This window comes from Globicephala melas, chromosome 12, assembly GCF_963455315.2.
Source record: "Globicephala melas chromosome 12, mGloMel1.2, whole genome shotgun sequence".
NCBI classification, from domain to species: Eukaryota; Metazoa; Chordata; class Mammalia; order Artiodactyla; family Delphinidae; genus Globicephala; species Globicephala melas.
The window spans coordinates 31315033-31343010 of NC_083325.1; the positions used below are offsets into that span (position 1 = coordinate 31315033).

The window sequence follows — 27978 nt, forward strand, 5'->3', positions numbered from 1 at the left end:
GCCGACGCAAGCCCGCCCCGCTCATCCGCAGCAGAGCCGCGCGCGGCCGGTAGGGTGCGCTATCCACGGTGCCTTGCCAGATCCCGGCCGGCCTGCGCCTGCGCGGGGCTTGAGCGCCGCTGCGAAGGCTGTGGGGGAGTGGAGCGGCCTATCCCACACCTGCGCACTCGGACCAAGATGGCGGCGGCGGCCCTCCTGGGCCGGGGAGCTGCGGCGGCTGCCGCTGGGCTGCGGAGGCGGTAAGTGGTGAGCCCGGGGCTGCATATAGCGGTACCGCTGGGCGTAGCCAGCAGAGCGGTCGCCTCCGCGCCCGCCCTCTCTTACACCAGGTGGGGAGAAGTGCCCCTGACCTTGCCTTTGGGTCCACCCCCATCGCCGAAGTTGGGGGTTTAAACCCTGAGGTGGGCAGCTCTCGGTGAGGCAGCTCTGCGACCCGGTTCTGGCGGGCCCTGCCGGCCTTGTCCCAGGCTCCGAGACCCGGTGCCTGAGTCCCTGTGGTGGGGAGACTCTCAGAGGCCGGCTGTAGGGACCCCACAGAGGAGCTGTTTTTAAATCGGGGCCCCTCCAGCCCCTCCACCCCGTGCATTCGCTCTGCCTTTTAAACACGAAATCAGAACGTCAGAATGTCACTCATTTTCTTAGTGAGGCCTACCTAGAAGGGGAACGTGACCTATCTGAAGTCACACAGCATCTAAGTGCTGGAACTCCAGATTTCCGCGCCCCACCCACCAAACCCACTCCGTTCCCTCGTCTTTCCTCTTTCCATTTGCCCTGTCTTTGCGTTTGGCTTCCCAGGGACATCTGTTAACACTGGTTAGGTGAAAGGCACTGAGGACGTTCAGTAGATTGTTGTACCCTGGTTTCTCTTATGGAACAAAAGGAGAAGAGAGCCTAACAAGGGTTGACCTCCTGAGTGTTTGTTAGAGGTTTTAGTGCTAATGATGCTGTTGAAGTTGAAATGCGTTTCCTAAAATAATTAGGTTTGCAGAAGGATTTTTTGTTAGCCACCTCCTGTCTCCCTCTCTTATTTTTGAGTAGCTGTCTTCCTGGAATAATGTAACTCACCTTTACTATTTTATTACTGTAAACCCACCTCCGTCAGAATATACAAAAACCCATCTCCATTCTGCCTTTTCTGTGGGCTGAAAGGAAATTTCCGTATTCCAGGTGTAGTTCCGTCCTCGGTGTACTTCCATATTGCAAGGTATCCAAGATTTAGGCAGTGTGCTATAGATAAAAATGCTTTCACCCCAAACCTGAATTCCATTTAATGAATCATTGTTGGGCACCTATTGCATACTAATAATAGCGGTAGCTAACATTTATTGAACACATGCCACATGGCCTAGCACTGTTGTAAGCACTTTACGAGGATTATCTGGATCCGTGTTTGCCCCAGTCTTTATGAGTTAGCGGTGAATATTAACTTCATTTTAGAAATGAGGAACTGAGGTAGGTCATCATGCTAGTGGCTAGGGACAGCAATGAAGACAGTCCCTCCTCTTTATGAGTTTGCAGGTTGAAAATAATCAGAGGAACGTAAAAAACAAAAAGTGATCATAAATATGCTTAAAATTCCTCAGTGACTCCTGTGAAATGAAAATTGGAATGCATGGCAATAGTATTTTAAAGTAAACTGCATTTTCATGTAACTTGCGTCAGATTTCTAAAATTTTTCACTAGTAACATCTCCTTTTGTTTACTTTTCTAGTAGTATTTGGTTTTCCCTTCTCCCTTTGTTTTTAATTAGCCAAATCCATGAAAAAAAAAAAAAAAGCCAGTCAACACTTCGGAAGTTTTGTAACTTTGGTTATTTCATTCTGACTATATTCAGAGTAAAATAACCAAAGTTATTACAAAGCAGCATCAATATGTTTCCAGTCAGAAAGCACGTATAGACTGTTGACTTCTTTAGCAGTTTGGTGGAGAATAGTATATTTTCGATTAGACTTTTGGAGGTATTGAAATGCCTTTCAAAACAAATAGCATAGGTTGTCTCTTTCCATGGAAACATGGTGGTAGAGACAGAAAAGGAGGAAGACTTTGCACTGTATTTACTTTTCTTCCCTTTGAATTTTGAACCATGTGACTCTATCACTTAGTTGTTTTTAAATCTAAAATGGGAAAAACAGTTTGTAGCTCTTTGCCTCCTTCATGCATACCTAAGAGTCTGGAACTCCAGGTTATAAATCACTAATGTAGATGCATTTCTGTTTCTTTACACCAGGTATTGTATATTCTATATACACTCAGTTATAAAGGCTGTAAATCTCCCCTTGAGCTCTTGTTTTTAAATTGTTTGTAGATATTGCTTGTGTGAGGGAGTGGAAATAATGTTGTGGATGGAAAATGAAAATTCATGTTTGTTATTATTTTCATTATGGTTGTTTTATATATGAGAAGTAGAAACTTGAGCTTAAGAGATTATCTCTTAAAATGTCATTTTTATTTGTTTTTAAATGTAGATTCTGTCATATGATGAATCCATATACCATTAAGAAACAGCCTCTGCATCAGTTTGTCCAGAGACCACTTTTCCCACTCCCTGCAACCTTATGTAACACAGGTAAAATTTCATCTCTTTTAGAGCAAACTGCCTGAATGAAATTTTGTGGGTCATGAACAATGAGAATTTGTAAATTTTCTATTCAGATGCCTATAAAAAGAATATAACATTTTTTTCTGCCATAAATTACACTTTGCTATAATTATTTGCTTACACATGTCATTTGACCTTAAATTTCAAGAATCCTGAATACAGTGTCCAGTACTTCTATGAAATCTCAGTTTCTTGTGTAACACGTCTTCTGGAACATAAGAGTTGCTCAATAAATGATTTCTGAAACAAAAATATAGAAAGAAGTTACAAATGGGTTTGTGTTTCAAAGAATCATATGTATTTTAAGCTGTTGCCCTCCTTATTTTGATAAGAATACCTCTAAAATCAGTAAGTTTCTAGCTTTCACCCAGGCCTTAGGACATAGTACTTTGAATGTAGTTTTTCTTTTTTTGTCAACATTAATCACTATGGTTTTGTTGACAGTCTTGTTGATGTTACATGCTTTTATTTTCTTTAATATTGGAAATAAGTATGAAGATAGGATTTGAAAATTTTTGCAATATGACCACTGTCACGTGGTTAGGGAACCTTGTTGGGGAGGGTGTGTGTATGTGTGTCTGTCTGTCTGTGAATGCTTACCTATATGTGCTTATGGAGCTGTAAGAATTGGGATTCAGCTCTTGGCCCATCTCCATTTCCATCACTACCTTGAACTCCTCCTTGTGGCCATGCTACTCTGGAAGGTGGCTAACTCTGGCTAATGCCATGAGTTGGATCAGGGTAGAGACCTTACCTCTTCTGTATCCTGGGGCAAGAACAGGAGTGCCAGTTCCTGTCTCCTTGAGTCACAGAAGAATTTAGGCATAAATATTGAGCAACTCAGCATCTTAAGCTACTTTAATTAGACTTTTAAATTTTGTAGAACTGAATTATGTGGTCATCTAGGCTTTTCAAATTGGAAACCTACTGATTTTAGTCTTTGATATTGACTTCAAGCACCATTAATTTATATTTGAGGGGGAGCTTATGCCTACCTTTTTATCTGTTACCTATTATACCAAGCATAATAGAAAAGATTATTTTACAAGTCTTTCTCTCCTGTTGTAACCGTTATGACACTTTCAGAGGATCTTTCTGGATGATGGATCTGAGAGCCATTTTTGAAATACCTAATTTAACCCAGTTTAGGCTATGACTGGAATGATTTTGTTAATACCTAGTCAAATTACTTTTTTTGAAGTACCTTTGTTCATTGTTAAAATTTATGTAGTGATATCATATATTATCATATTTTCTATTTCAGACATATGTAGATTATAGTCGCTTAAATAATTTTTTACATTTATAGTTCTTCAAGTGTTTCTAAAAAGTTTTCTTTCTGCATGTATAGTTTTACACAAATGGACTGAGTAGAATAAAGCCAGATTTAATTCTTCAAATATTGGTGGAGTGTCTAATATGTGCAGAGATTTTGGTTACCAATAAATTATTAAGAAAGGCCACAGAGATGATTGGTCAGAGCCAGGGTTAAAAGAACCTTGTTTTCTGTATATTTACAGAAAGTGGCGGCAGCACTTTATATAATGTTCCATTTGAAAAATTGTTCCCTTGTAGTGCAGATTGTCAGAGGAATTTATTGGTTGGAAGTATAAATATTTTAAATCAAGTACTTCAACACTGAGGTTATCATTTTTCATTTTTTTCTTTTTTAGGATTTGCCTGGTCACCAAGTCACCAACTAATATCTTTACAGGACAGTGACTTAAGCAAAACGTATGGGAGTTTAGTTTCAATTTCTACTTTACCAAGGAAATGACTCAATATCAGTTAGCTGGAACTGCATGGCGAGGTGCAAAAACAATCTCAGCTGTCAAATTAGACTCTTCTCTTTTAACAGTTAAGAAAAGCATTTTTATACCAACCATATGTTTTGCCAAATTTAATCTCTTTCTAATTTAAAATAAAACTGTTGTTTTTTGATATTTTACTCTTTCTTAAGATATGTGATATGAGGATTATGATAGGATAGAAAGACTGATCTTAAGTATATATTTTCTTTTATGCTTGGCACTAATACTTATGGAGTGGTAGTATGCACAGTGGTTAAACAAGTCAGTGCTGGAAAATTGGCCAGGCTTGAATCCTGACTCTGTCACTTAACTAGCCGAGTGACTTTGAGCTTTAGTTTCCTCATTTATAAATTAGGATAAAAACAGTGCCTCCTTGGCAGGATGTAAGGATTAAATGATATAATTCACATAAAGTGCTTAGCACCATGCCCAGCACATGATAATTACTCAATAAATTAACTTATTTCCATATACTGCTCTAAGAAGAGAATTGGGTGGTGCTATTTGTTTGTTTGTTTTTAAGTCAGAAGTTTTATTTTCATAATAAGTAACCAGAGCCTGTTTAATAGTTTTAAACTGTTAAAACCTCAGTGTTATCTTTTTGTCCTATGAGCTGTTATCATAATAGCAAGGTAGGAAATTAAAGATTCTTTTATTCTCAATCTGATCATGGCCCTAGAAGGAACAGAGAAGAAAAGAATCTCTAAAGATAATTTTCTTCTAAAATTTTATTTATTTAGTTTTTTGCGGTACGAGGGCCTCTCACTGTTGTGGCCTCTCCTGTTGCGGAGCACAGGCTCCGGATGCGCAGGCTTAGCGGCCATGGCTCATGGGCCCAGCTGCTCCGCGGCATGTGGGATCCTCCCGGACCGGGGCACAAACCCGTGTCCCCTGTGTCGGCAGGCGGATTCTCAACCACTGCGCCACCAGGGAAGCCCTCTAATGATAGTTTTAAAATATTCTAGAAAGTAATTCACATAGATTCTTACCTACATGATAATTTATAATGTCACTAATTCTATACCTTTGGACAAGTTACTTAACTCTTAGTGACTTAACAAGTTACTTATCTCTAAGCCTCAGTTTCTTCATTTGTAAAATGGGAACAATAATACATTCTTCATAGGATTGTTAAAGGCTTAAATATATATAAAGCACTCAGCCCTGTCTCTGTAATAAGTAAGCATAAAATAAATATCATTTGTTATTATTATAAATTTATTTATTTTAAAAAATGTTAGCACTTTGGAAAGTGATGATGATTTATTATTATAGCTAATTTGTATTGAGTTACCAAATAGAATCCATCTAAGACTCCTGAATTATGATATGCCTTCCTACTTACGTGTAGGATATTGCTAGAATCTGTTGAGTAACAAAACTAAATAATTAGTATTAATATAAAATTCAGTGAAGTTATCCTAAATATTTTGATAAATTTGTTGCTTAACAATTCTTATTCTGTAAGCTTGGGCAATAAAGCTTTATATTCTTTTTTTCTAATTTTCTGTATTCCTTTTGGTTCTCTGAAAATGAGCACTTCATAGTCCATAAACTTGTTAACATTTTTTTTCTAGAATAACATTCTTTCTTTTTTCTCTTTTAGTGAGATACATGTTTATTCAAACACAAGATACCCCAAATCCCAACAGTTTAAAGTTTATTCCAGGAAAACCAGTTCTTGAGACAAGGACCATGGATTTTCCCACACCAGCTACAGCATTTCGCTCCCCTCTGGCTAGGTATAGTACTATTTTTAATTTGCTTTTACCAAGAAACATAAATAACTGACTTCGGGGGTTAAGGTAGCCTTTTTTAGCTATTTTACTTTTATGTGCATTGCATCTTTTCAGTATAGAGATTATTTTCTTTTCAGGTGAGAGATAAAGAAAAATAAGAGTTGATATTAGGAAACCCTTCTCCTGAAAAGGGATGTACTTAAGAGATCTGCAGCATGACTAAATAAGAATTTATATTTTTCCTTTTAAAAAATCTATCAAAATGATAATATGGCAGGACTTACCTGGTGGTCCAGTGGTTAAAACACCATGCTTCCAATGCAGGAGGTGTGGGTTCGATCCCTGGTTGGGGAACTAAGATCCCACGTGCCATGTGGCAAAAAAAAAAAATGAGGCAAATATCCATTCTAAATCTTTAAAACCCTGTTTTTAGAAAACAATAATAACATGATCATTTTATTCTCAAGGATAGCTGGATTTCTAGATGTTTCAAAATGGAATAGTTTCTAAAATATTCCTCTCAGAACTATAAATGATAATAGTTATCAGATGTGGCATGATTTTTTAATAAACTAGTGAGTGGTGACAGTTTTTATTTTTATTTATTTTTTATTGAAATATAGTTGATTTACAATATTGTGTTAGCTTGAGGTGGATAGCAAAGTGATTCAGTTATTTTTCTTTCCAGATTATATTCTATTATAGTTATTAAAAGGTACGGAATATAATTCCCTGTGCTATGTAGTAGATCCTTGTTGCTTATCTATTTTAGGTAGTCCTTATCTGTTAATCCCATACTCCTAATTTGTCCCTCCCTCTTTCCCCTTTGGTAACCGTAAGTTTGTATTCTGTGTCTTTGAGTCTGCTTCTGTTTTGTATATAGATTTATTTGCATTATTTTTTAGTTTCCACATATAAGTGATATCATACAGTATTTGTCTTTCTCTGTCTGACTTACTTCATTAAGTATAATATTCTCTAGGTCCATCCGTGTTGCTGTAAATGGCATTATTTCATTCTTTTTAATGACTAAGTAGTATTCCATTGTACATGTGTACCACATCTTCTTAAGTCAGTTGTCTGTTGATGGGCGCTTGGGTTGTTTCCATTACTTGGCTATTGTAAATAGTGCTGCTGTGAATACTGGGGTGTGTGTATCTTTTGGAATTAGAGTTTTCATTTTTTCTGGATATATACCCAGGAGTGGGATTGTTGGATCATATGATAGCTCTATTTTTAGTTTTTTAAGGAACCTCCATACTGTTTTCCATAGTGGCTGCACCAATTTACATTCAGTGGTGACAGCTTTTAAATTCACTAAAGACATGTTAAATGTATGTCTAATGATAAAGCACAAACAATAAAATTATAAAACCCCTTTTTAACTGATAGCTAGAGAAGTTATTTATAATAAGAAATGTTAGGTCAATCACATCAACTGAAATTTTTGGTAACCTAAGACTGATACTGATTGCCAAGGATATTGGGAAAATAAAACTTAGATAACTATTTCTGTATACATACAGCCATTTAATGTGTCTCATTTAGGGGAACCAGGAATATGCTTATCTCAGGAATCGTTTTTAAAGTTTCTAATTAATAAATATGCACACTTCCTTCTACCTAAACATTGGAATATATCTTAGAACATTTGTTTTTTATACTTTTTAATACAAGCCACAGTAATAAACTTTTTTTTTAACATCTCTATTGGAGTATAATTGCTTTACAATGGTGTGTTAGTTTCTGCTTTATAACAAGGTGAATCAGCTATTAAACATCTCATATTATGACTCGCTATATACATACACACATATACATACACAGATATACATAAATATGTACATATACGTATGTATATATAGGTATGAAACAAGTGTTTGATGGGGCAATTTTCGCCTTTATAAGGTATAAAACATTTTTTTTTTAATAAATTTATTTATTTATTTATTTATTATATTTTTTTGCGGTACATGGGCCTCTCACTGTTGTGGCCTCTCCTGTTGCGGAGCACAGGCTCCGGACACGCAGGCTCAGCGACCATGGCTCACGGGCCCAGCCGCTCCGGGGCACGAACCCGTGTCCCCTGCATCGGCAGGCGGACTCTCAACCACTGCGCCACCAGGGAAGCCCTATAAATTTATTTTTTATTTATTTGTTTTTGTCTGCATTGGGTCTTCGTTGCTGCACGCGGGCTTTCTCTAGTTGCGGCGAGTGGGGCTACTCTTTGTTGCGGTGCACAGGCTTCTTATTGTGGTGGCTTCTCTTGTTGCAGAGCATGGGCTCTAGGCGCGCAGGCTTCAGTAGTTGTGGCACGCGGGCTCAGTAGTTGTGGCTTGCGGGCTCTAGAACGCAGGCTCAGTAGTTGTAGCACACTGGCTTAGTTGCTCCACAGCATGTGGGATCTTCCCGGACCAGGGATTGAACCTGTGTTCCTGCATTGGCAGGCGGATTCTTAACTATTGCGCCACCAGGGAAGTCCCTAAAGCAGTCTTATATTTCCTTTCTTGTACTTTTTATATTATTCTGTTCTGTTCTGTTTTATTTTATTAGATAAAATCCTGGTCACTATATAATTGATTTTACGACTCACTGGTGGTTTTGAAAAACACTACCTTAGAGAACAGCCACATATATACATAAGGAGTGTGCAAGTATGTTCATTGTAGCCTTGTTGGTAATGGTAATAAGTTAGAAACAACCTAAATATTCATCGGTAGGAAGAGTTAGATAAACTTTGTTCGTCCATAGTCTGCATGGACAAACAATAAAACAATAAAAAGGATGAGGCGGACTCATATTTACTGAATGACCTCTAAGACATACTTGTTATTGAAGAAAGCAAGTTGCAGAACAATGAATACATTATGATTATTATGTGTATGAAAATAAAAAACACAAAACAACAAAAATGCACTGATAAAGAGGTCTGGAAGAATGTACACAAAACTGATAACAGTGGATTTGGGGAGGGTGGTCAAGAGGCATTTTCACTCTCTATGTATAGTTTGAAATGTTTACATCACGTACAAGCTCACATATTTTGTATTTTAAAAAATGTAAAAAAAGCCCAAACTGATTCAGTTACAGATTAGTTGGAGATTATTTCTGTCAGATGTTCAGTTGGCAAAAATCCCCATTTCTCCGGTTTACAGAATTTATTATCTTCAGTCAGCCTTGTTTTTGTTGTTTAGCAGAGAATGTTTTTACTGTAAGGTAGAACGTAAGCTTCATGAGGATGGAAACCAGTCTGTTCTGCTTGTTGTTGTATCCCTAGTGCTTAGTACAGTGTCTGCTACTCAGCAAGTATTCAAATACTAGTCGAATGAATGAATAAAGAGTAATGTATCTTACTTCAGGGAGGCATTTGACATGTTTCTTCCTGTCCTTGTAGACAAGAGAAAGAAATGTAAGCAGAGGGTAAACCTGTCTTCGGGGACATGTAAAAGGGCTCTGAATCCTTGTAGTTGGCATGTTTATTCAGGACTTTTTTAAAATCAGCAACATTAATAAAGATATAATTATCAGTTTTTCAGATGAGAGGATTTGCCTATCTGTTGGATGGCAAAATTCAGAGACATTTTTGAAAGTTTTATTAGGCTTAAAGCAAATAAGATAAAAGTCCAATAGAAATAAATATTAAGCCGTGTGTTTAAATTTTTTAAATGAGTAGCACAATTATGGGATAGAAGAACCTGACCTTTCAGTTAGTCATGTTGGATATGATGCAAGGCTTAAAAAAGTCAGTCGAACTTTAACAGAGTCCTAGTGTCCAGCCTAAGAGAGGTAATAGTCTTTGTACTCTGAACAAGTTAGACTACATTTGGGATAGTGTTTTCATATTTTATTTTGGACATTGACAAGTTGAAATTGTCCCAAGGAGAGTAACCTAAATAACAAAGCATGTCTACTAATGTTTGAAACTCCTGTTTCAGCTTTTTCTTTCTTTTAGGGACAGAACCTGTGAACTCTTTCCTAAAGCAGTCTCCATGATATGGACTATAGATCAGGTGTATTCCTTTGCACGGTCCTTTCATTTGGGGAAAAAAAAAAGCTTTGCTGATAGTGCTAATCAAGGGTCCTACTTAAAGGTCTGTGCTTTGGTTTATGGATCATAAGCTGCAGCCAAAAATCTTGTGACCACTTGCAAATTCAACACGAAGTGGTTGTGTAAAGGACTTAGATGACGTAGTTTCAGACAAATTCCTAAATAATTTCAAAGCCGTAATTTTGATAGCATTCTTGCAATGGTAGACAAAGAAAAGGAAACTGTAACCTTCTTTGGAGTATGTCAGCTTTTGTTGCTAAGGCTGGGAAAAAAGAAACTGCTTTAGAGAGTCTGCTAGGTGTGGTACATATGTCAGTGACTGGGGAAGGAAGCTGTAATTCAAAATTCCTTGAAGGGCTTTTTCAAATTATAATCTGCCCTTCATTCTCTCACAGGATTCTAAAAAATTAGCTTTACTGAAGTATAATTTACGTGCAGTAAAATTCACCAATTTTAAGTGAGTTTTGGTAAGTATATATAATTGTGTAACCACCAAGAAAATAAAAATATAAAGCATTTTTATCACTGTAAAAGATCCCTCATTTCCCTTTGCTTTCAGTCTCTTCTTGCTTCACCTCCACACCCTGCTAACTTTCTTTTTATGGCAATGACTTTTAATTTTTAAATTTTTACTAAAAGTTTTTTCCAGCTTCTGTGAGATGTAATTGACATAAAGCATTAAGTTTAAGGTATACAACATGATGATTTGATATACATATACATTGTGAAATGATTACATAGAAAGGTTAGTTAACACATCTGTCACTCTGGCAGCTATTGATATTCTTTACACCACTACAGTTTTGCCTTTTCTAGAGTTTCATATGAATGGAACCAGATAGTCTTTTGTGTTTGGCTTCTTTCATTTAGTATAATGATTTTGAGAGTCATTCTTGCCCTTGTGTGGATCTATAGTTCATTTCTCTTTATTGCCAAGTAATACTACATTGTATGGGTATTCCCAGTTTGTTTAGTCATTCCTCAGTAGATGGACATTTCCAGATTTTTTTGTTTTTGGTATTGTAAATAAAGCTGCTATAAAGATTCATGTGCAGGGCTTCCCTCGTGGTGCAGTGGTCAGGAATCCGCCTGCCAGTGCAGGAGGCACGGGTTCGGGTCTGGGAAGATCCCACATGCCGCGGTGCAACTAAGCTGTGTGCCACAACTACTGAGCCTGCGCTCTAGCGATTGTGAGCCACAACTACTGAGCCCGCATGCCACAAGTGCTGAAACCCGCGTGCCTAGAGCCCATGCTCCGTGGCAGGAGAGGCCACTGCAGTGAGAAACCCGAGCGCCGCGGTGAAGAGTGGCCCCCGCTCACTGCAACTCTAGAGGACCTGCGTGCAGCACCAAAGACCCGAAGCGGCAAAAGTAAATAAATAAATTAAAAAAAAGAGATTCAGGGCTTCCCTGGTGGCGCAGTGGTTGAGAGTCCGCCTGCCGATACAGGGGACACGGGTTCATGCCCCGGCCCGGGAAGATCCCACATGCCGCGGAGCGGCTGGGCCCGTGAGCCATGGCCGCTGAGCCTGCGCATCCGGAGCCTGTGCTCCACAGCTGGAGAGGCCACAACAGTGAGAGGCCCGCGTACCGCAGGACAAAAAAAAAAGAGATTCACGTGCAAGTCTTTATGGAGCATCCATTTTCATTTCTCTTGGGTAAATAACTAGGAGTGGGATTGCTGGATTGTAGGGTAAGAGGATGAAACAAGATTGGCCATGATTTGCTAATTGTTAAAGCTGGTGATGACTGTGTGGAGGTTCTTTTACATTTCTCTCTACTTTTATGTATATTGTAGCCAGGGGTTCCCAACCCCGGGTCCGCAGCCTGTTAGGAACCAGGCCGCACAGCAGGAGGTGAGCTGTGGGCAACCGAGGGAAGCTTCATTTGCCGTTCCCCATCGCTCCCCATCACTCACATTACCACCTGAACCTTCCCCACCATCACTCGCATTACTTCTGGAACCATCTCCCACCCCCTTCCCCCCGTCCGTGGAAAAATTGACTTCCACGAAACTGGTCCCTGGTGCCAAAAAGGTTGGGGACTTCTGTTGTAGACTTTTCCATAATAAAACATTTTATTATCTCTTTTTTAAAATTTTTTCACAGGCAGTTATTTAGGATTGAAGGAGTAAAAAGTGTCTTCTTTGGACCCGATTTCATCACTGTCACAAAGGTAAGCATAGGATTATGTAAAATAAGATGTGACATACTTTTAGTTTTTTCTGAGTCCAGTGCCCCTCTCCAGAATATCCATTCTTGATGTGTTCTACACATACTGTTATTAAAAATCTCGAATTAATTTTACTTCTCACATTTCTCAAGTCAATTATTTAATAGAATTTTCAAGTTGAAATTAACTGTAGTCCAGATCCCTCATTTTTCAAAAGAGAAAAACTTGAGCTTCAGAGAGTTAAATGCAGTGTCCAAGACTGTATAGGTGGCCTCCAGCAGGACCAAGACTCAACCTTGGCAGGACTAAAATTTAGGCTTCCAAGTATAATTTTTACTAATTCTTAATTTACATTGATAGAGTAAAAAGGGAAGCAAATAAATGATCAAATATATATATATTTGGCCTACAGAATGATTACGTCTCCTTTCAAAGTGAGCATTTATAAAATGGCATCTGGCACATTCTGCCAGCCTGCCATCCTGCAGTAACACTTCAGAGCTTCACAGACAAGAGCAGGGGATTGTGTACTTCTGCAACACTTGGATAACCTCTTAATGTCAAAAAATCGAGCTCAGTATGCTACCCATCCAACATCTAAGGTCATATTTGCTAGAAAAGACTGTTTCATTTTTAAGTCTACTAGATTAATGAGAAATGAACCATATAAATTTGAACTATACTTATTCTTTTAAATTTGTAATTGATATGTATGCACTGAACTTAATCACTTGCCCAATTTTGCATCAAAATCAAAAGTATTCAGTTAGCTCCTCTTAAGCAGTTTGAAAGGATTACTCTTGAGTTCTTGCTGCACCACGAAAGGGGACATACTGAGTTATCAACATGTTACATCTAGTCTAGTACTCTCTTGCAGCTGTTTATATGAGGAGGAGAATTAGGATTTTCTTCCATGCTGGCGATCCCAGTGGCTATGGTTGTTCACACAAATATCCGGATTATAAAATGTTCTTCCTGGTTGTTTAACGTGTTATTTTTTCTAAATTCTCAGAAAACCCTTTCTTGACCATATTACTGAACGTGGTAACTCCTCCCAGGCACTTATTACCTTATTTTCTTCATTACACTTATCTCTTAATGATATTGTTTATTTTTATTACCTCTCTTTCCAGCACTAGAATGTAAACTCCATGAAGATAAAGATAGTCCATCTTGTTAAGCTCACCTACAACAATGCTTAGCACATAGTATGCATTCAAAGAAATTTTTGTAGAAGGAAACAATGATGTAAAATTTCCTAAATTGAATTTTCAGGTTTCAAGTGGTTTCCCCCAAATGTAGGATTGTGGTGAGCAAATGTGTGCTCACCAATCTCTAGTTTTTACTTGTTTATAGACATTTGACCTATCTTTGTTATTCTTCAGTTTTTCTTCTTTTTTTATTTTATTTTATTTTTATTTTTGGCTGTGTTGGGTCTTCGTTTCTGTGCGAGGGCTTTCTCTAGTTGTGGCGAGCGGGGGCCACTCTTCATCGCGGTGCGCGGGCCTCTCACTATCGCGGCCTCTCTTGTTGCAGAGCACGGGCTCCAGACGCGCAGGCTCAGTAGCTGTGGCTCACGGGCCTAGTTGCTCCACGGCATGTGGGACCTTCGCAGACCAGGGCTCGAACCCGTGTCTCCTGCATTGGCAGGCAGATTCTCAACCACTGCGCCACCAGGGAAGCCCCCCAGTTTTCTTTCTTTGATGTTTTTTGAAGGAGAAAAAAGGACTAGCATTGCCAACATGTTTGATGTGGCACTAGTGCTTTACATACATTATCTAATTTAATTCTTCTTTTTAAACCATTTTTAAATTGAAGTATAGTTAATTTACCGTGGTTTTTATTTTTACTTTTTTTTTTTTTTTGTGATACGCGGGCCTCTCACTGTTGTGGCCTCTCCTGTTGCGGAGCACAGGCTCCGGACGCGCAGGCTCAGCGGCCATGGCTCACGGGCCCAGCCGCTCCGCGGCATGTGGGATCTTCCCAGACCGGGGCACGAACCCGTGTCCCCTGCATCGGCAGGTGGACTCTCAACCACTGCGCCACCAGGGAAGCCCTTTATTTTTACTTTTTAAAAATTTAATTCTTATAACTAGTTTTTCTTGTCTTCATTTTACAAATAGGAAATTATGTATTTTAAGAAGTTTTTATTTCTTTTACATATAGCCTATGTTATATAAATTTTTGGGGGGGATGAAAACGTGATTATAGGGCTTTTTTTTTCTCGATTTGATTTTGGTAAGTCATCTTTTATTTCCCTTTCCCTTTGTAATTTAGTTACCCTTTTTGAAATTTCTCCAGCTCCATTATTTTTTCTTAATGAAATGATATAACCAATAAATAATATTCCGAGTTAGGGCACACATTGATATTTAATAGATAGACTGGTAGATTGATGTGCTTTCTTCCAATTACCTTCCTCATCATGGACTGTCCCATTTACCTGATAGCTTCAGTGATTGCCTGTTTCCCTTTCTAACTTGTAATTGATAATTCACAGGCTTCTTTATGCATCGGGTTTTTTTTTTTCCTAAATGTATATTTGCAGCTTATATGCTGCCTTTTTCTCATTCAGATAACTTCATAATATTTATTTTCTTTTAATACCAATATTTCCCTATTCAGTAGAGCCCACTACTTACTGAAGCTCTAAGGTAGCCTTCTGATCCATCTCCCAAATAATTTATTAAAATGTTACCTAGAAATAGTACTCGTTACCAATCACTAAGACGTCTCACTAATTTTGTTTTTGCATTCGTAGTAGTGCCTGTTTTACCTTCTGTGTACTGTCTCTAAATTGGTTCTTAATCCGTGACAAAAATAGACCCGTTTGTATACGAAGACGTACTTTTTAATAGTATTTAAGCATAGACCCTAGCTAACAGCCCCCTGAGAATCTAGACTGCCTCTAATAGTTTTTCGCCTAAAGAGCTCTCCTTTAAAAAATTAAAACAAAACATTCTGCCTTTCTCATTTTAGATGTTAGTACTATTTGGGTACTATCTGTCTCTTTTTTTTTAATGGAATCGATTAGTTGGCCAGAATTAGAAGTGAAATAGTTATGGATTCTTTCTTACGGATACCAGTCTAGTTGACGGTCCACAATTCCTCTAGTACAATAGCTGTAGATAAGACACGTTATACTTATGGTTCAACAGTTATGTCATTGGGTTTCTTCAATACTATTAAGTAATATACGTAAGTTGAATTTTTTTGAATAGTCGTGAAATATCCTGTATAGTTCATCAAGCAGTTATATCCTATTTTATTAAAAGAATGGGAAGTCTCTTTATTACCCTCTTTAAACACAGAATCCATTCTGTATTTTAACTCTCTTCACCTCATGAAAAAATATCTTTTAGTCATTTTGGTATCCCCTCTATAGGGCATGTACATACAGCACACTTATTTGATGAATGCATGAATTGGGGGATGTTCTAAGATTGTATCTTCTGAAAGTCATTATAAGCCAGCTCCTTTAGGAACAGTAACTGACATATATTTTCCAGAAATGAGTGCTATAGAATATATATAGGGAAAGATTCTTAAAGGTATTGTTTTGTATTTGTCTTTGCCCTTGGTTGAAAATGTAACGTTTTCCTTCAAATATTTACAGGAAAATGAAGAGTTAGACTGGAATTTACTGAAACCAGATATCTATGCTACAATTATGGATTTCTTTGCATCTGGCTTACCTTTAGTTACTGAGGAAACACCTTCAGGAGAAGCAGGTAATGTGTTGGGTAATTAGTATTTATCTTTTTTTTTTAAACTGTTCTATTTTCTTCACATTTGTCTTGATTTCAGAAGTCATGGGACTACAGATTTTTATCATTATACTATATTTACCCCCGGAACCAATCTCAGAGGGAACAAAATTTCATGTGTAGTAGTTTCATCCATCATTTTATAAAACTTGTGTATAAATTGAATATATTATACAAAACTAAAATTTTCAATTATAAAAATTTTCAAGCATATAGAAAATAATATTATAATGCTCACCAATTTGCCCTCTTCTCAGATTTAACAAAGGTTAACTCTCTACCTTAATTGCTTTAGACTCATTTCTAAATAAAGTATTAAAGACATAGCCAAAGACCCAGAACTCCCATCCCTTTTCCCTTTCTATTACAGAAATGTATGTAAATTTAGTTTGTTTTTAAACTTTTACCACACATGTAAGTCTCTGCAGGGAATTTATAGTATTGGTTTTTGTTCTTAAACTTTAAATAACTTGTGTTATATGCAACTTTCCTTTTTTCACATATTTTGAAATACACCCACTTATTTATTTTAAGTGCTGAATAGTATTCCATTATATGACTAAATTACAGTTAATTAATTTTTTCCTTTACTTATATCCAAGTAAATTGTTTGTGCTAATTTCTGTTACAAACATTGCTGCATTGGGTGTTCTTGTACAAGTCTCTTTGTGCATTTGTGGAAACCTGCTTTAGGGTACTTTTAGAGTATATTACTAAAAGCAGAATTGCTGTATCGTAAATTGTTCTAATTTACATGCAAATTGGCAGTGTATAAGAATTTCAACTTTCTTATATCTTCATCATCACTTTGTGTTTACTTTTTTTTTTAACCAATATGTTAGGGGTAAAATGGTGTCTTGTTTTAATTGCATTTCCTTGATTAATATTGAGCCTGAAGGTTTTCATATATACAAACATATGGCCAATATTCATATGACTGGCCAATATTTTCCTTTTCAGTAAATTTCCTGTTCATAAACTTTGCTGATTTTTTAAAAAATTGAATTATGTGTCTTTTTTGTATTGGCTTTAGCAAGTTGTTTTTTTTTTTATAAATTTATTTATTTATATTTGGCTGCGTTCGGTCTTCATTGCTGTGCGCAGGCTTTCTCTAGTTGGGGTGAGCAGGAACCACTCTTTGTTGCGGTGCGCGGGCTTCTCACTGCGGTGGCTTCTCGTTACAGAGCATGGGCTCTAGGGGCGTGGCCTTCAGAAGCTGTGGCACGTGGGCTCAGTAGTTGTGTCTCACGGGCTCTAGAGCACAGGCTCAGTAGTTGTGACGCACGGGCTTAGCTGCTCCGCAGCATGTGGGATCTTCCCGGACCAGGGCTTGAACCTGCGTCCCCCTCATTGGCAGGCGGATTCTTAACCACTGCGCCACCAGGGAAGCCCTAGCAAGTTTTTAAAAAATATTCTGAGTATAAATCCTGAATATACTATATATAAATTAAGCATATTCATAGCAAATAACTTCTCCCTAACCATGCCTTATATTTTCACTATATTTAAGTTGTCTTTTGTCATTCAGAAATTTTTTCTTGGGCTTACCTGGTGACGCAGTGGTTAAGAATCTGCCTGCCAAGGCAGGGGACATGGGTTTGATCCCTGGCCTGGGAAGATCCCACATGCCATGGAGCAACTAAGCCTGTACGCCACAAGTACTGAGCCTCCACTCTAGAGCCCGCGTGCAACAACTACTGAAGCCCATGTGCCTAGAGCCTGTGCTCCACAGCAAGAGAAGCCACAACAATGAGAAGCCTGTGCACTGCAACGAAGAGTAGCCCCCCGCTCACCGCAACTAGAGAAAGCCTGCGCACAGCAACGAAGACCCAACACAGCCAAAACTAAAAAAAAACAAAAGTCCCATGTAAGAAAACAAGAAAGAAATTTTTTCTTATTTTAAAATATGGAACGTTTCACAAATTTGTGTATCATCTTTGCGAAGGGACCATGCTAATCTTCTCTGTATCATTTCAGTTTTAGTATTTGTGCTGCTGAAGCAAGCACAGAAGTTTTTCTTTTTAATGGGTCGCATATTTTCATCTTATCCTTTGTGGTTTCTGTTTTGTGTACATTGTTTTAATAAGTTATTGTATGTAAAGCACTTGGAAGAGTAACGTCACATGGATCTCAAATACTAGCTGTGATTATTATATTTGTTGTTGATGAAATTTTTCCTTTCTCCAATATCGTACAGATACTGTTTTGTGTGTGTGTGTGTGTATATGTATACGTATATCTACACACACACAAACATTTGTATAATCACCTTTAAATGAATCAGTTTCACTTCTAGATAATATATATTCTAAATGAGTGATAAATATACACAAGGCAACATGTGGAAGCATGTTCATTGAAATATTTTTAAAATATGTTAGCAGTTAAAAGGAGTGAACTTGATTAGGAGATATCAATGTGGAAAGATATAAAAAATATGAAGTGATAAAGGAAAACTGAAGAGTTTATTTATATGTTCTTACATATATACCATTTATGCAAATTTTAAATAATAATACAAATTTTAAATTATATGTATTCTTGATGGACATGTATGTGAAATTGATATAACGTTTTGAGAGCCATTTGACATCTACCAAAACTTAAAAATACACAAGCCTATTGACCCAGCACTAGGAATTTTTTTTTATATAAAGAAAATTTTTTTTTATAAATTTATTTATTTATTTACATTTTATTTTTGGCTGCGTTAGGTCTTTGTTGTGGTGAGCGGGGGCTACTCTTCGTTGTGGTGTGTGGGCTTCTCACTGCGGTGGCTTCTCTTGTTGTGGAGCATGGGCTCTAGGTGTGCGGGCTTCAGTAGTTGTGGCACGCAGGCTTAGTGGTTGTGGCTTGCAGGCTGTAGAGCACAGGCTCAGTAGTTGTGGCCCACGGGCTTAGTTGCTCCATGGCATGTGGGATCTTACCAGACCAGGGCTCGAACCCATGTCCCCTGCATCAACAGGCAGATTCTTTGTGCCACTAAGGAAGTCCAGCAGAACTAGGAATTTATCTCTTAGATATATATGCAAAAATACACCGATATATACTTTACGTAAGCATGTATACTGCAGGATTGTTAGAAATAGCAAACTAGAAACAACTGAAATAATATAAAAACTAGCCAAATGAAGACAAAGCCATACAAAAATTACTATGCACCTATTTTTTTTTTTTTTTTTCCAGTACGCGGGCCTCTCACTGTTGTGGCCTCTCCTGTTGCGGAGCACAGGCTCCAGACGCGCAGGCTCAGCGGCCATGGCTCACGGGCCTAGTCGCTCCGCGGCATGTGGGATCTTCCCGGACCGGGGCACGAACCCGTGTCCCCTGCATCGGCAGGCAAACTCTCAACCACTGCGCCACCAGGAAAGCCCTATGCACCTAATTTTTAAATTGAGGCATATCTTTATATGCTGATACGGAAAAACCTTTTAGGTATATTAAATAGAAATAAAACAAGGTATAGAACAGTGTGTATAGTGTGTATAAATATAGACTTGTAAATGTTAACATGTACTCGAGGGATATACACTAAAGTCATGATAGTGGTTGCCTGTGGAAGTGATGGTGTGGAATGGAATGTAGGTTTGCTGATGTAAGAGAATTTTAACTTTATTATATTTTATTTCTTTTATTAAAAAATTCAAAGTTGATATAATTTAATATTAATATGTTGATACTTACATTGTTGCCAGAACTCTAGTGTTTGTCACAGTGTAATTTGAATTAGCTGCATTTTAATTTTCCCAATGGTAAAGACATTTTTCAAAAAAATATAAAACCCATAAAAATAGGCATACGTGAGGATCGGTATATGACCTTACAAAGTAAAAGAAAAACAAAAATGAAACAAAATGAAAAAACCATGTTTTTGCTCAGATTTGTAAAACATTTTAGAGTTTCCATAAGGCTTACATCTGTATTTAGCATGATTGTCATTTTGAAAACCACTAAATTGAGAAATTGAAAATATAACTTAACTTACAAAGCAGGTGTGCTGTTTTGTCTCAAAGTTTTCATCAAAATTCAGACAATATCTTTTCTCTGCTACTTTTCAGTTCTTGAGAAGGATGAAAGTTTACAAGTATATTGGCCAAAAAATTCAAATCCTAACATAATTAGTAGATCAGGTTATTCAGTATTCACATTTATCACCAAATGTTGATCAGTGCTCCTTAATTTTTCTTCAGATAATCAAATGAATGACCTTTACATTTCCCCTAAGTTAAAATCACTCTGTTTTAATGTTTGTACTTGCATGGATATAAAATGTCTACTGTTGATATGTTTTATTCGTAATTGTTTCTAGGATCTGAAGATGATGATGAAGTTGTGGCAATGATTAAGGAATTGTTAGATACTAGAATACGGTATGTGCTCATCTTTCTACCTGAGATCAGATATATCAATACTACAGAGCCAATTTTCATTGTAGCAGTATACTTTTGGTTTGTCTCTGAGGTTGTAGTAGAGTTAACAAAATAAGTATAAGTTAATGTAAACCAAAATAGGTAACCATGACAATTGAATTTAAAGCCTGTACATTCTCTATATTCACTCACAATTTATAACACTCTGTCTAAACATAATAATTTATCTTTCATGGTCACCATTTGGGTTTGATATTGTTATAATACCAAATTTCTTAGTAAGAAAAAAATGGCTTAACAGTGTTTGGGAGAATTGTGAGGAGAGGAGCACCTCTTTTCAGGCTGCTACCCCAAAAGAATAAATTTAAATGAGTAGAGAACCATAGGGTTCCACTTTTGCTTGTAGCAGACCAGTGGTCCTGCTGACAATTCCCAAAAAAGCTAGATAAAATACAAAAAAAAATTTTTTTGTTGTTGTTGGACAGTATTAGATAGCTGCCAAAGCAAATAAGGTCCTGTAGAGAAGGGAAGCACATTGAAACTTCCCTCGGGGCATTCGCTGATTCTTGATGTGAGGTTAGAATATGAGAAGCTGGGCAAAGGGCAGTCGCTAAGAATCAGAGAAACTATGTTGCTTTCAGCAAATTTGTAGAGATGGGAAGACAAAAATTAAAATTCTGGGTTTCCAATGAAACTTTGACTTTAAAGGGCAAGATCCCAGAGAAAAGAAAAAAATAAGCCTTAATACTCAGAAGTTCTCCCCACATGGCACTTACTTGTTCTTAGCTATGGAGGGGAAGAGACTAAGAAGTCAAACAAAAAGCAGTTGAAAAGCTGAGCAAAGTTTTGGCAGTTTTATGGTGCTGGGGGTGGTGACAAAAATTGGAGTTTAGGATCTGTCAAGGAGTGTGGGGCCTCAAGGAACACCCAGGCTTTTAGTCGGACTCTCTAGAGGACTATCCCCTTGAAAGTGGACAAACCAGAGGTAGGCCAAGCCTTACAAAACTGTAGTCCAGTATTGAGTTAACCTAATTCCACAGCAGGTTGAGCTACTGCCAAAAGATAGGGTGAATCCTTTCTGATGTAATATAATCCTGAGTCACTTCAGTTTTTCTTGTACATTGTTCATCATTCATTGTCCAAAAATTACTAGGCATGGAATTTGGAAACTGGACCAAGAGAAAATAAAACAAATCCATAGATAACCTAGATGTGAGAGTTATCAGACATGATCTTTAAAATAACTGAATAAAATGATTGAGAAAATAGAAAGTGAGATGAAGAATTTCATCAGAAAACTGGAATCTATAAAAAAAGAAAAAGTAATTCTGGAACTAAAATATATAATAGCTAAACTTAAGAACTCATTAGGTTAGTTGAACATCACATTGGATACTGTTGGAGAGAAGATTAGTGTACTGGAATATAAGTCAATAGAAAATATCCAGCTGAAGCACAGAAAAGAGAATGGAAAATACAGCAAAAAAGTATGAGAGACGTAGAATATATGGCAAAAAGGGTCTCACAATGTCCTATAGGGTTTTTAATATATCTGGAATTAAAATGCATGACAAAGGGGACTTCCCTGGTGGTCCAGTGGGTAGGACTCCAAGCTCCCAATGCAGGGGGCCTGAGGTTCGATCCCTGGTCAGGGAACTAGATCCCACATGCATGCTGCAACTAAGGAGTCCGCATGCCACAAGGAAGATCCTGTGTGCCACAACTAAGACCTGGCGCAGCCGAAATAAATTTTTTAAAAGAAGGGTTAACCTACTAAAAAAAAAAATGCATGACAAAGATATAAAAGGTGGTGATAAGTATAAGAGTAAGTGTTCTTTGGGACTTCCCTGGCGGTCCAGTGGTTAAGACTTCGCCTTCCAATTCAGGGGGTGTGGGTTCAATCCCTGATCAGTAAGCTAAGATCCCACATGCCTCAGGGCCAAAAAAACCAAAACATAAAACAGAAGCAATAATGTAACAAATTCAATAAAGACTTTAAAAATGGTCTACATCAAAAAATCTTTTAAAAAAGTAATAAAAAAAAGAGTAAGTATTCTTCATTCTTGGCATTATCTGGGAATTGATAAAAGTACTAATTTATATTAGAGTTTAAGAAATCAAATAGGCATCTTGTGTAATAAACACTAAATCAACAGTAAAAGACTGTGTATAACCAAGCCAATAGAGGGGGAAAATGGAATAATAAAAAACAATACGGGGACTTCCCTGGTGGCACAGTGGTTAAGACTCCACACTTCCAAATCAGGAGGCCTGGGTTTGATCCCTGGTCAGGGAAGTAGATCCCACATGCGTGCCGCAACTAAAAGTTCACGTGCCACAACTAAGGAGCCAGCAAGCTGCAAATAAGGAGCTGGTGAGCCACATCTAAGGAGCCCGCCTGCCACAACTAAGGAGCCTGCGAGCTGCAACTAAAGAGCCTACCTGCCACAACTAAAACCCAGCGCAACCAAATAAATAAATAAATAAATATAAAAAAACAATACTTGTTTAATCCAAAGTAATGCAAAATGATAAATAATAAGATGGTACTATAAACCCAAACATATTAGTAGTTATATTTTAATGTACGTGGGTTGATTAACAAAATAAGATTGTCAGATCGGCTATTAAAAAAAACCTACATGCTGCTTGTAAGAGGTATACACCTTAAATATAAGGACACAGAAAGGTTGAAAGTAAAAAGACAGAGAAATATATAGCATGCAAAAAATGAATAAGAGAAAGTTGATTTAGTTATACAGATATCAGACAAAATATACTTTATAGCTAAAGACATTACTAGCAATAAAGAGAAATCTTTCATAATAATAAAAGGGTAATTTCTATGAGGAATATATACCAATTTTAAACTTGTATGCATCTAATAACAGTTTCAAAATAAATGAAGACTATTTGAGAGAACTAAAAGGAGAATTAGATAATCCACAATTATAATGGGAGACCAACACATCTCTCTCAATAACAAATAGAGCAAACATATAAAATGACTCTCATAAAATATGAGTTATACACATGATTAACAAAGTTGACTACATTGACACACATAGGACATTGCACCCAACAAGAACAAAATATTTATTTTCTTCAAGTGTACATGGAAGATTTACTAAAAGAGGCTGTATTCTGAATCTTAACGCTGAACAAATTTTAAGGATTGAAATCATTGAGAATATTGTTTTCTACAGTGAGATTAAGCTAGATGTCAATTTCCAAAAAGGTATCTACAGAATCTCTATGTATTTGAAAACTAAACAATGGTCTTCAAAAAGACCCATGGTCAACAAAGAAATCACAAAGGAAATTCAAAACAGAATATCTGCATGACCTTTGGGTAGGCAAATTTTATTTGACAAGACAAGACAAACTAAGGGAAAGACATAAATTGGACTATAATAAAATTGTGACTTCTTCATCAAAAGGCATCATTTACAGTGAAGAAGCAAAGCACAGATTAGAAGATATTTATATATATGGCAGACTATATTTAAAATCTCTTACAAGTTGTTAAGAAAAAGACAAACAAATAGAGACTGGAGCAGTCTCTTCACAAAAACACTGGAGTAATAATTCACAAAAGACAATAAGCAAATGACCACTAAACATGAAAAAGTGCTCATCCTCATTAGTCATTATGAATATTCAAATTAAAACTACAGTGAAATACCACTGCAGATCCACTGGAATGGTTAAAATTATTAAGATTGACAGCACCAATTGGTGGTAAGGATGTGTGGAGCAACAGAAATTCTCATGTACTGCTGGTGGGAATATAAGTTTATATAACTTTGGGAAACTATTTGGCAGTATCTACTAAATCTGAACATATGCATATTCTTGATGAGCAGTTCTACTCTCAGGTACATTCCCAGCTGTAATATATATGTATACCAAAGGACATTTGCAAGAATCTCCACAGCTGCACGATTTGTAAAAGCAAAAAACTGCTGTTAACCCAAATGTCCATCAACAATAGAATGGATAAATTCTGGCATATTCACTTAATGGAATACTGTGCAGCAGTGAGATTGAATGAACTATTACTATATGCCACAATGTAGATGAATCTCACAAAGAGCAAAAGAAGCCAGATTAAAAAAGAGTTAATACTTTGTGTTTTCTAAACGCAATTTACATTTATAAATTATAAAGTTAAAAAATAGGCAGAATTAATCAGGGGTGATAGCAGGGAGGATAATGGTTACCATTGCTTGGGAGGAGTGATTAGAAGGAAGAACAGGGGGACTTCTGGGGTTGTAGTGTCTGTTTCTTGGTCTAGAACAAATGTATGTTCACTTTGTGAAAATTCACTGAACTGATCATACATGGTTTATGCATTTTTCTGTATTTATATTTCAATGAAAAGTTTAACTAGAAAAAAAAAAGCCAGCACATGTCAGTCTCACTCTGTTCACTTAAAAGAAGTGAATGAGTATATCTTAGGTAATCAGTATAATTTTTAGGAAATTTGAAATCTTAAATGCCGAAGAAAGATTATTAATAAGCAAGATTAAAATGTAATAAGCAGATAAAGTATTTGTATGAATGAATTTTGGCATTTTATCTGAAAGTTAAAAAAAATTACAAATGAGACTAGCTACAGTTACTGTTCTTGATTATAAAAGTAGCTCTAACTGTGCATTTATTAATAGAAAATCTAAGCTCTGAGTTTTATTTAAATTTTTTTGACAAAAACTTCTATTATTTTAAATATATCACAAATATTCTATGGCTGCAGGCCAACTGTGCAGGAAGATGGAGGAGATGTAATCTATAAAGGCTTTGAAGATGGCATTGTACAGCTGAAACTCCAAGGTTCTTGTACCAGCTGTCCCAGTTCAATCATTACTCTGAAAAATGGAATTCAGAACATGCTGCAGTTTTATATTCCAGAAGTAGAAGGTGTGGAACAGGTATGCCAATATTGTATGACAGTTTAGATTTAATATTAAAATGAATTTTTTGGAAAGAAAAATTCATGACCTGACATTTTCTTCCAGGGTTATATCGTTGTGTTACCATTTTATCAGACTTGCAGGCTCCTTATTTAAGAATTAACTTTAGTATTATGAATTACCTACTATGTGCCCAGCATTTTTACAAGTATTACCTCATTTATCTTCTAATGACACAGTGTATTAATATTAAGTAAGTCATTTCCATTTTGTACATGGGAAACTGAGACTCAGAGGGCATACTGCTGCTCTAGAAAAGTTATGAAAAGGGGATTCAAAACATGATGAAATTTTATAGATGAGGTTTAGAAGTCTTTAGTGCAAGAGCTCCACTACTTCGTATTTAAACACTTCTTGTTCTTAAATGTGCAGGCAGGAAGCTCATCAAGAAATCATACTTTGTTGTACAGTAAAACAGACTACTGAGTAGAGTCATAGAGCTTTATCTATGGCCTGATGTCAACATTTTGTCTGCCCCAAGGTATCTAAGGAATATAGGACAGTACTTTCTCAGCAGTGATAGTGACGTTCACTGCAGTAATTCTCAAACAAGAGGCATGGCCTTATGGAGAGAGATTATCAAGTAAGGAAAGAGCGTGTGGAAATTAGAAATTTGAAAAAACTCTTCAGGTAATTCTGTGCCTTTAAGGAGAGGGCATCATCTCCTCTCAGCTCCTGTGAGACTCACTCATCTCTGGGTAGTATTTAAACCTGTCCTTTTGGTACAATACATGCCGTCTCCTCTCTGAAATTCTTATCAGTCCTTCACTTGGAATTAAGCTGTACTTCTGTGCAAAGCTTCTGTATTTCTGTTTCAGTTTTCTGTTCAGGGTTAATTTCCTTGAGAGGTTTGTAATCGTATTTAGGTCTTCGTGTTCTTCAACACTTAGCCTTGTGTATTGTAAATGTTGTTTACATAGTTTGTATTAAATATTTAGAAACATTCCAAATAATATTTTTGCCTAAAATAGAAGTTGATTGACAAAATTTTTTGGATTGGGTGCTGCTGAGATTAGATATAAAAATATCAATTCCTTGGAAATAAATATCCATTTTTTACTCAACCCAGAAGAAACTATGAGGGAATTGTTTTTCCATTGATTGTTTCAGATCAGAGCCAGATTCATCTGGATTTTTTAAAATTAATTTTTGTTCCATTATCCTCTATATGCCTTTTTTTAAATAAATTTATTTATTTTACTTATTTATTTTTGGCTGCATTGGGTCTTCGTTGCTGTGCACAGGCTTTCTCTAGTTGCGGTGAGCGGGGCTTCTCTTCGTTGTGGTGTGTGGGCTTCTGATTGCGGTGGCTTCTCTTGCTGCAGAGCATGGGCTCTGGAGTGCAGGCTCAATAGTTGTGGCGCACGGGCTTAGTTGCTCCACGGCATGTGGGATCTTCCCGGACCAGGGCTCGAACCCATGTCCCCTGCATTGGCAGGCGGATTTTTAACCACTGCATCACCAGGGAAGCCCCTCTACATGCCTTTTTTTAAAATTACAGTAGTTAACACTTTGGTCGATTGACAAAGGAAGGTTTTTATTCACTTGTCCAGGGTGGGGTGATGAATTGGCAGTTGGATTATAAACCTGAATTGGCATATAATTATAGTAGATATGGTGAAGAGAAAAAATAGTCTTAGGTTTATATAACTCTTTTCCTTTCCAAAGGAGTTGGTTTTTAGTATCTGAGTAATATATAACCCATGAAAAGATACTAATCTGTTCTTTTTTTTCTTCAAGTATTCATTAGTATCTTTCTTAACTTACTTGAAATGAAAATCTTTCCATTCTTCTAAGGTTTAAAATGAACGTTTATGTCAGTAAGACCAAAATAATTAGTTGCTAGTATGATATTTTGTTTCTTTACCTTTTTTAGTGATTCGTTTTTCTAATATATATTTTTACAGTAACAATTTGGTATAGCTCCCTAGAATATATTTAAGGAAATAAGGTGCTTTTGGAAAAAAAAGCAGGAATGTCAGTTATATATATTAGTCATACAGCTAGGAAATACCAGTTATCATTATAGTCTTCTCTGTCCAGCTGAGACTCTGCTATTGGAAGCCTCCTTTGGGACAAGGAAAAGAGACCAATGTTTTAATTAATTTGCTAATATTCAATTTGCTTTTATGTTTTTAGAATATCAGGTTATGATGCAAACCTTGTGCTTTGGGGGCTGTTTGTAGATTTATTCTTATTGGATTGACACGCATTGTTATAGATTAGAGTATTTCAGGTAAGCAAGTAATATTAAAATCAGGAAAATAGCAATTTCTAATCCTTAATTCTTAAATTCTCTTTGTTCTTTTGTTTTAGGTTATGGATGATGAATCAGATGAAAAAGAAGCAAACTCACCTTAAATTAATTTGAGTTTTCTTTGGGCCCAGCAGTTGGACTTGTTGATATATATACTAAGCTTTTATTATTAATCTGCTAAGGAACTTGAGGATTAATAAAATATACCCTTTCTTCAGAGAATGATATATAAATATTGCATG

At 36.8% G+C, this 27978-nt stretch overlaps 1 protein-coding gene and 1 non-coding gene across 9 annotated transcripts; one reads left to right on the plus strand and one right to left on the minus strand.

The window, feature by feature from the left end:
• The first annotated feature begins 16 nt into the window (after positions 1-16).
• On the plus strand, positions 17-27958 carry NFU1 (NFU1 iron-sulfur cluster scaffold). Of its 8 annotated transcripts, none has more exons than XM_070046847.1 (10): positions 209-239; positions 2466-2566; positions 4273-4409; positions 6017-6152; positions 6838-6864; positions 12306-12372; positions 15986-16100; positions 20446-20506; positions 25263-25437; positions 27796-27958. In XM_070046847.1, the coding sequence occupies exons 3-10, from the start codon at positions 4373-4375 to the stop codon at positions 27838-27840; spliced, it is 663 nt and encodes a 220-aa protein (XP_069902948.1). In that variant the 5' UTR covers positions 209-239; positions 2466-2566; positions 4273-4372; the 3' UTR covers positions 27841-27958. The 8 variants fall into 8 exon arrangements, with proteins under 8 accessions (XP_060165352.1, XP_060165350.1, XP_030733302.1 ...); XM_060309372.2 differs by having other exon boundaries at positions 4273-4333; XM_060309367.2 differs by lacking the exon at positions 4273-4409 and having other exon boundaries at positions 19-239.
• Positions 18037-18143, minus strand: LOC115864222 (U6 spliceosomal RNA). The gene has a single exon (XR_004043857.1). It is a non-coding gene; the product is annotated as a U6 spliceosomal RNA (small nuclear RNA).
• Positions 27959-27978: the final 20 nt, after the last annotated feature.